The sequence below is a fragment of the Ipomoea nil genome, unplaced genomic scaffold (genome assembly GCF_001879475.1).
Source record: "Ipomoea nil cultivar Tokyo-kokei standard unplaced genomic scaffold, Asagao_1.1 scaffold1286, whole genome shotgun sequence".
NCBI classification, from domain to species: domain Eukaryota; kingdom Viridiplantae; phylum Streptophyta; class Magnoliopsida; order Solanales; family Convolvulaceae; genus Ipomoea; species Ipomoea nil.
In genome coordinates, this window is record NW_017617714.1 from 71,021 (window position 1) to 80,991 (window position 9,971).

Here is a 9,971-nt window from a genome sequence, read left to right on the forward strand (position 1 = left end):
AAGAAGAAGGAGAGAAAAATAAAGAAAAGATTTCAACTGCACCCTAACAGACCACTTGTTGAGCATTTTGATTTGGTGTTAAAAAGAAAGTCAAGCTATGCATTTCAATGGCCCACGAGAAGATTCTTCTTCAAGCAGAAATAGAAGCTTCAAAAAAGTGTGAAAAGAATTTAGAAGAAGTTGCAACATTTAAAGAAATTACACAAGCAACTTTAGAGAAACAAGCTGTTGAAATCAAGTAAATTTTGCTCACTTAGCAAGCAATCAAGGGATTCGAAATATGCTAAGCAATCCATCTCCATCAATTACCTCAAGTGAAGAATACTCAAGACATTTTATTTTAAAAAAATTTTATTTGCATTCTGTTGTATTTTTTACAATGTATATTTGTTAGACAATGATGTCTTTTATATATATATATATATATATATATATATATATATATATATATATATATTAATTTGACGAGTAACATTTGTTGAATGAATTATTTTATTTCAAATAATAATTAAATACAAATATTTAATTATGATAAGATTTTAAAATAAATAATTTTATATTGTGTGCATTTGGTTAGCATTAGGTGAAAAAAAATTGTGACCAAGTAATTGTCACTTATAAAAACATTAAAATTGACAATAGTGACGATTACACTGCCACTATTGAAGATGACTACAAGAAATTGAATTGTTGTTACCACTTTTTAGGTCACTGATAATCATTTTTGCGTCAAGAAAAATTATCACAAATAAATACAACTATTGTGACCAAAGTGTTGTCACAATAAAATAATTAATTGCAACGATTTTAGTTGTCAATAGATCATTTTTTTGTAATAACATATGTTGTCACAAATTGTACATTTATTGTGACCACTATTGTTATCACTCAAATACTACTTTTAGTGTAAGTAAATATTGTCACAAAAGCCTTGAGTAATTGTGACAACTTTTCAAAAGTCGTCACTACTACAATAGTGACGGAGGATATAGTGACGACAGGTGACGACTTCAAAAATTGGTCACTAATTTCAATAGTGACCAAAATCGGTAGTTTTGGTGACGACTTCTGTTATCACTAAATGTGAAATTTCTTGTAGTGATTGTGTGTATAATATATACTAGTTTTACACGCGCACTGCATGAATGAGTTAATGCCCAATGTTTATAATTAAATAAATAGTTGAAAGTATATCAATGCAAGATTTTATATGAGAAGTTCATATATAAGTAATTTAATGTCGAATTTGATTATTTAAATATGTAACTCATAGTATATGAATACAATGTAATATAGGAGATTCATTATAATTGTTACTAAAAAAAATTTAAACAGTAACCAAGTATTTTTGTTGCAAAGGGTTCTAATATATTTAATGAATGCACATATATACAAGATCAATGAATGAATCAACGGTTTTAGTCGTTTAGGTGTTTTCCCAAGTGTTCATTTAGTTCATTCATTATTGTTGAATAAATTATTATGGATAAAGAAATTCCTAATTTAATGAATTTAGATGAAGTAGTAAAAATTTAAATTTTTTTAACTATAATGTAACCCAAAGATATTGGACGATCGGTAAATATGATGTAGCCCAAAGATCAAAATGCTAAAGAAAGTGTTTGGTTATTCAACAGTTTGAAGCAACAATTTGTTCCAAGTCACTGAAAATACAAATATTGCAATTTACAATATTTTCATTTAGCGTTTTTAGAATTATTTTCCCAAAGCGCGCGCACACACACACACACACACATATATATATATATATATATATATATATATATATATATATATATATATATATATATATATATATATATATATATATATATTAAAAGTTAAAACTGTAGAGCCATTTCGACTTCTTGAATAACAAGAGCCAGTTTCGCTAGCTCACTGCTTGCACATCAACGGATGGGCAAGCTTATTTTTAAATTGGAGCCTTAAGGCTCCTTTTATAGGAGTCTCAAGGCTCCCATGCCACCTTTCCCACCGATGTGGGAATTGAAAAGTGGCAAAACTAAGGGGAGCCGAACGTTCGGCTCCCCATATGTTTTTTTTTTTAATTTTATTTCTTTTATTAAATTATTACTATTATTATTATTATTTAAATTATTATTATTATTATTATTTAAATTATTATTATTATTATTATTATTATTATTATTATTATTATTATTATTATTATTATTATTATTATTATTATTATTATTATTATTATTATTATTATTATTATGTATACCCTTAGGTCATTTTACATGTTAATCTAAATAGTTAATTTTTTTCAAATATCTTTTTACCAACCGTTAATATAACTTGTTGGTCAAATCCGTTAATATAATCCACTAACGCTAACCGCTAGCTGCTGATTGCCAAACAAAGATATTGTGAGATATTTTCTCACTTCAATTTATTGTGTGATTTGAATACTCTCTTTGTTAACAAATCTCTCAAGTAGTTAATATGAACTTAATTATATTTTTAAAAAAATCATGGTATTAATAAAATACTTGGTAAATAAATATATAGCATTATTTTGTATTATAACTTTGATATTTAATTAAAAAACTAGTGCACAAAAAAAGATAATAGACAATGTAGTGAATATACTCAATTGATGAATTTGAATGTAAAGAATTTTTACATTGGAGAAAAATAAAGAAAATATAACTAATGAAATTAATTCTCTTAATTAATTTATTGATAATGGATAAAAATTTTTGAATAAAGACATTGTAGGGACAATGTAGCGAATATAATCCATTGATGAATTTGAATGTAAAGAATTTTTTATATTAGAGAAAAATAAAGACAATATAACTAATGAAATTATTTCTCTTATTTAATATATAGATAATGAATAATTTTTTTTGAATAAAGGCATTAATGTAGACACATAATTCTAAATTAAAGAAATGCATATTTATTATTTTTTGTTGTAGCTACTAAATTATTATTGTATTATTTAATTTAAAAAGAGTAAATTAGAGTACTAATTATGCCAACTTTGATTGGGATGGGGTTCGAACCAATGACCTTTCTTAATGAAATCAATGAGTAAGTTAACGGTGAACTAACAAAAATTAATAAAGAACATAATATTTAACGGAAAAGTTAACAGATAATCATATAATTAAGGATAAATTAGGAAATCTCAACGAAAAAATTAAAATCTGATAAACTTGAGTCTTTCATTTCATTATAAAATTCGACCGTCATTTTTTCTACCCATTATAGGTCTAACTCTCTTTGTCTCTTATTAGTATATATATATATATATATATATATATATATATATATATATATATATATATATATATATATATATATATATATATATATATATATATATATATATATATATATATATATACTAATTCTTTACGCGCATTGCGCGATTGGGATAATGCCCAATATTTTTTTTAAAATAAGTACTTTAAAATATATCAAGTCAAGATTATATTGGAATTGTTCATGCATAGATAATTGAATGTTAAATTTGCGTATTTAAATAGACAATTCTAAGTTTATATGCAAGATAATGTAGTCCAGATTGATTATAATTGTCAATAAAATAATTGTATAGATATGGTTGAAACCAAATACGGGTAATAAGGGAGAGTAAATAAAAATTAGGGCATAATATATTAAATATATACTAATATTGAAGAGCTAATTGCTGATTGTCAAACAAAGACATTGCGAGATAGTTTCCCACTTCAATTTGTTGTGTGATTTGAATACTCTTTTTGTCAATAAATACCCAAGTAGTTAATATGATTGGCTTAATTATATTTTTTATTTTTTTAAAACTATTATTATTATTATTATTATTATTATTATTATTATTATTATTATTATTATTATTATTATTATTAAATATATGTATACCCTTAGGTCATTTTACATGTTAATCTAAACAACTTTTTTCAAATATCTTTTTACCAACTGTTGATATAATTCGTTGGTCAAATTCGCTAATATAATCTGTTAACGCTAACCCTAACTACTGATTGTCAAACAAGGACATTGCGAGGTAGTTCTCACTTCAATTTGTTCTGTGATTTGAATACTCTCTTTGTCAAAAAATCCTTCAAGTAGTTAATATGATTGGCATTATTAATTATATTTTTTAAATTTTTTCATTGTATTCATAAAATACTTGGTAAATAAATATATAGCATTATTTTGTACTATAACTTTGATATTTAATTAAAGAGTTAATACCCTCAATGGTCCTCCGAGTATTAGCAATTTACCAACTGCGGTCATCTGAGTTTTGAATGACCTCCAATGGTCCTCCATGTTTTAAAAAATAACCACCCATGGTCATTTTAGGATGTCCCGTGGTCATTTTAAACTCATATTTTTTTTTTTTAAGAATTAGGACCACAGATGGTTATTTTTTAAAACATGGAGGTCCATTGGAGGTCATTCAAAACTCGAATGACCACAGCTGGTAAATCGCTAATACTCAAAGAACCATTGGAGGTATTAACTCTTTAATTAAAAAATAGTGCACAAAAAAGATAATAGACAATGTAGTGAATATAATCAATTGATAAATTTGAATGTAAAGAATTTTTAGATTGGAGAAATATAAAAACAATATAACTAATAAAATTATTTCTCTTAATTAATTTATTGATAATGAATAATTTTTTTTTTTAAATAAAGACATTGTAGGGACAATGTAGCGAATATAATCAATTGATGAATTTGAATGTAAAGAATTTTTATATTGAAGAAAAATAAATACAATATAACTAATGAAATCATTTCTCTTATTTAATTTATTGATAATGAATAATTTTTTTTGAATAAAGACATTGTAGTCACATAATTCTAAATTAAAGAAATGCATATGTATTAGGACCACCGTGCATATTGTTCAATCGTTATGCCTTGGACCCGTGTCCAGCATGCTTGCTGGACACGGGTAACAGTGCCGTTAGGCACTGTTATCTCCTTTTTTTTTTTTTTTTTTTTTTTTTTTTTTTTTTTTTTTTTTTTTTTTTTTAATTTCAGATCACTTTATGTTCATAATTTTATTACTATATGTTAATAACTATACATTCATAACTCCATAACTGTACGTTCATAACTCTATAACTGTACATTCATAACTCTATAACTGTACATTCATAACGTCATAACTGTACATTCATAACTCCATAATTGTACATTCATAATTTTCGAAGCTCTATGTTCACAATTTTTGAGCTCTATGTTCATAATTTTATCACTATATGTTCATAATTGTAAGTTCATAATGTTAGAGCTCTTTGTTCATAATTCGATCAATAACTGTACATTCATAATTCCATAACTGTAGATTCATAATCTCATAACTGTAGATTCATAACTCCATAACTGTAGATTCATAACTCTATAACTGTACATTCATAATCTTCGAAGCTCTATATTCACAATTTTAAAGCTCCATGGTCATAATTTTATCACTATATATGTTCATAATTGTAAGTTCATAATGTTAGAGCTCTGTGTTCATAATTTCATAATTGCATAACTGTACATTCATAACGGCATAACTGTACATTCATAACGGCATAACTGTACATTCATAATCAAAAAAAAAAAAAAAATAACGCCGTTAACGGCAAAACACGCGTGAATTTTTTTTTTTAAACTAAATAAGCGTTTTTTTTTAAAAACGACATCGTTTTGAGCTCGTGTCCACAATTCAATGTGGACACGGGTCCAGAGCATAATTTGCCCATATTGTTTGCCACGGCGCGGGCATGGTAGCATGAAGAAAAAGTGTCGTAGCCAATGTCGTCGGAATCATTCGCATCACTCAGGTTATTGGTGTGACGACATTATTATTCTATTATTTATTATTTACAACGATTTTAGCGTTGCCGCCTCTGCCTCCAGGGACTGACCCACTCTGCAACATACAGCGTCTTGGATCATGCGGCGAAATGAGGTTGATCAGGGCTTGAGATGGTTGTAACTGCCGTTGGAGGCAGCGACGGAGGCGGTGGCGGGGCAACCAACTTTTCCCTTTTTTAAAACCTAGAATGACCGATTTGTCACTATTATTATATAATTTAAAATGGTTTACAACTTTTCAGCGACATTTGGTCTGATGGACCAAATCTGTTAAAAATTGCATAGTTAGGGTACTAAATTGCTAGTTTTTAAAGTCGTGGATTAAAATTAATAAGACCTCAATAATCATAGGACAAAAAGTGTTATTTTCTTAGTAATTAAATCATTATAGTCAAAAGTCAAGAGATTATTCAAAAAATTTACTCTATAAATTAATTAAACTAAAGTTCTGTTATTCTTTTAAAATATTAATTTGTTAATAATTCTATTATTTTATTTAATTAAACATTTAAGAATTAATATTAAATAGGAAATCATAATTGGATTACTAATTAATAATCTAAACAAGATATTACCAACAAAGAAAAAAAAAACAATTTAAAACTTACTGTTTTATTATAATCATTATTTGGAGTTTTGTATTTTATAAGATATTTGATGTGTCAATGATGAAATTTTAGAATAATTCACGTAATAATTAATTATTATAATTATATAAGTCGAAGTACCCCTATTTGGATAGACTTGTTTGTGTTAAAAAAAAAAAAAAAAAAAAAAAAAAAAAAAAAAAAAAAAACCATCAAAATCATAAGTACAAGAGAATTCTAGGATTAATTTGTCCAGGGTCATTAAAAAAAATATTAAAAGTTAGTAAGATTTGTAGCTTTCTGTCTTATTACTACTTGTATGACTTGTATGATGTCAGCATTGAAACAGACGTAGAGATTGACTTGACATATTTTTCTCTCCTCTCTCTTCTTTGCTTCTTTGTTGAAACATTGATTAATTAAAGATAAAATCATACGGAGTATAATTTAACAATTTAACAATAAAATCTAATGCTCGTAATTAGTGCACCCTGAAATCTATAAAACAGACATCTCCAGAAAAAAAAAAAAAAAAAACAGAAATCATTTTCACTTTCAAGATTTAATCATTCGTTTTCTTTTTTAGTTTTTTTTTTTTAAAGCAAAATGAATCATATTGCATTAGTCACAACAGGCTCAATAAAAGACGGAGGTATATCCCTCCAAAGTGATCGGTCCTGCTATCGCAGTTACATGCTTAGATAAGGAGTGCGCCACATGATTGGCATCCCTATTAATAAAACTAACAAATGTTCCAGGCAAAGCACTAACTAAACGATTACAAGACAATAGAATATAACCAAAATAAGTGCGAAACGAACTAGCATAATTAAGACCTGAAACTAAAACTAATGAGTCCGTGTAAATTCTGCCACCTGAATACCCGTTATCCTTCAACCAAGAGAGGGCTTCACTCATCGCCATTGCTTCCGCTAGAAGAGGATCATACGGACACGCCAAAGGTCCATTTGCCGCCGCCAAAAAGGAGGAGTCACCATCCAAAACCACAAAGCCATATGCAGCGGCGTGATGTGAGCCGTGGAAGCCTGCGTCCACGTAACAATGGAACGTTGCTGCTGCATGGGGGGGGCTGAGAAGAAGCTGCTGCGGTGTGCCTACTGCACGCACCAACCCGCCGCTGCTCGCATTCCATCCAAGACGTCCAGAACGCCGCATGACGCCGAATAAGCAAATGTGGTGCCAGCAAGCTACCCTCCCAAACCGCCGAGTTCCTAGCGGCCCAAAGGACATGGAGCAAACCACAAATTTGTCCTTGTATATCACAAGTAAAACCTGTTGCACCACCAAGCCACTCCTCCGTCTACTGCATGAAACTCCTGTTGGCAAAAGAGGGGATTGGAATTTGAGACGTATGCCAAACATTGATAGCATATGGGCACGAACATAAAATATGCATAACACACTCCTCATATAAACCACATGATGGGCAAATATTAATTAGATCCACCCTCCTATTTATCAAATTATCAAGCGAGGGCAATATATTCGAGAGGGCTCTCCATAGAAAAACCTTCCACTTGGGGGGAACCTGCAACTTCCAGACATTATTCCACACAGAAGAAGGCTGTGAGTTTATAAAACCCAACCTCCTATAACCATCCTTAACCGAGTAGCATCCCCTTAAATCCCCTTCCCAGTACCACATATCCTCATAATCCATACTTACAGGCAGCTGCGATATAAGCATTGCATCCCGCGAATTAAAAACCTGATGTAAATAATCTCCATTCCAACTACCCGTGTGGGCATCAATCAGATCCGAGACTAACAATGATTGGCCATTATTCACCTGTTCAGATTCAACATATGGGTTTTGATCATCTGGTAGCTAAGGGATAGTCCAAACTAGAGTAGATCTACCATTGCCAATTCTACGCCTGCAACCGGACTTTAACAAATCCTGACTGGCCATAATGCTCCTCCACACGTAACTAGGATTACCCCCTAAAATAGCCTCATAAAAAGAAGTAGTCGGGAAGTACCTTGCCTTAAAAACCCGAGCCATTAAGGAGCCGGGGTTAGTAAGCAGCCGCCATCCTTGCTTGCCCAACAGGGCCAGGTTAAACTCATGCAAACGCTTAAAACCCATTCCTCCAAACTTCTTAGGTTTACACATCCTATCCCAGGCTAACCAATGTATGCCACTATCCTCACTATTCCGCCCCCACCAATACCTGTTCATTAGCCTCTCCAAAGAAACACATAAAGAAACCGAGAGCAAGAAAATACTCATAGTATAAGTCGGCATAGCTTGTGCTACACTCTTCAAAAGAACCTCCTTACCTGCCTTGGACAGTAACCTTTTATTCCATGATCCAAACCTCTGCCTCAGCTTTTGCTCAACATAAGCAAAAACCGCCCTCCTGGTCCTGCCAACAACAGAAGGCAACCCTAGGTACTTCCCAAAATCATCAGCTTGTGTAACTGCCAAGGACCCCGAAATGAGTTCCCGTGTCCCTACGTGTGTATTGCGGCTAAAAGAGACACTGGACTTATGAAAATTAACCGCCTGGCCAGAGAAAGACTCATAAACACTCAGACACTTCTTCACCTCCAATGTTTCCTGCAGGTTGGCTTTAAAGAAGAGCAGGCTGTCATCTGCAAAAAAACAAATGCGAAATGGGCGGTGCCCCCCGGGCCACCCTGCAACCATGAATAAGACCCTTAGCCTGAGAATCCTGCAAAAGCAAAGATAACCCTTCCGCACAAATGATAAACAAGTAAGGAGACAAGGGGTCCCCCTGCCGTAACCCCCTTGTAGGCACAATCTCCTCCGTAGGCCTACCATTTACCAAAACTCTGTACCGCACCGTTTGGGCACACATCATAACCAACTGAACCCATTTTGCATCAAAACCCAAACCCATTAGCATATCCCTCACAAAAGACCACCCCATCCTATCATACGCCTTGGCCATATCAAGCTTTAACGCGGCCCACCTCACCTGCCCTAGCTGTTTCCTTCTCAAGTAATGGCCAACCTCAGAGGCAATTAAAATATTGTCTGAGATTAACCTACCTGGGAGAAATGCACTTTGTGACTCCGAAATAATGCCTTCTAACAAAGGCTTCATACGATTTGCTACCATCTTAGCCATAACCTTGTACAACACATTGCACAAAGCAATTGGTCGTAGATCAGACACATGCTCAGGGACACATTTCTTAGGGATCAAGACAATATTTGCATCATTCAAACATACAGGGAAAGATGACTAAGAGAGACAATTAAGCACAAAAGAAGTGACATCCTTACCAATAACATCCCAGAAAGATTGGTAAAAACCAGGGTTCATGCCATCCGGACCAGGAGATTTATCTTTGCACATAGAGAATAATGCACTTCGGACCTCCTCTGGCTCAAACGGACGCAACAGATGAGCATTCTGGCCTTCAGTCACACGCGGCTCCATAGAATCAACACTGAAAGGCCCTGGAGTCCCCCCAGAAGCAAAAATCTGTTTATAATATGTGGTGACCAGAGAATCCAAGGCTTGACCCTCC

General features: G+C 31.8%; 1 protein-coding gene across 1 annotated transcript; it reads right to left on the reverse strand.

Moving 5' to 3' along the window:
* Nucleotides 1–7,082: 7,082 nt before the first annotated feature.
* LOC109184707 lies at nt 7,083–9,556 on the reverse strand. Its single transcript, XM_019334744.1, has 4 exons — nt 9,273–9,556; nt 8,314–9,145; nt 7,884–8,256; nt 7,083–7,783 (listed from the first exon to the last, which is right to left on the reverse strand). Exons 1-4 carry the CDS (start codon nt 9,554–9,556, stop codon nt 7,083–7,085), a joined length of 2,190 nt encoding a protein of 729 aa, XP_019190289.1.
* Nucleotides 9,557–9,971: the final 415 nt, after the last annotated feature.

Excerpts from the sequence above, each read along its gene's own strand:
- LOC109184707 (XM_019334744.1), bottom strand. The coding sequence starts at position 9,556 with ATGGTAGCAAATCGTATGAAGCCTTTGTTAGAAGGCATTATTTCGGAG. Across the intron at positions 8,257-8,313 it reads GCAATGGTAGATCTACTCTA|GTGAATAATGGCCAATCATT; the intron begins GTTTGGACTATC and ends GAATCTGAACAG. Across the intron at positions 7,784-7,883 it reads TAATATTTGCCCATCATGTG|GAGTTTCATGCAGTAGACGG; the intron begins GTTTATATGAGG and ends TTTTGCCAACAG.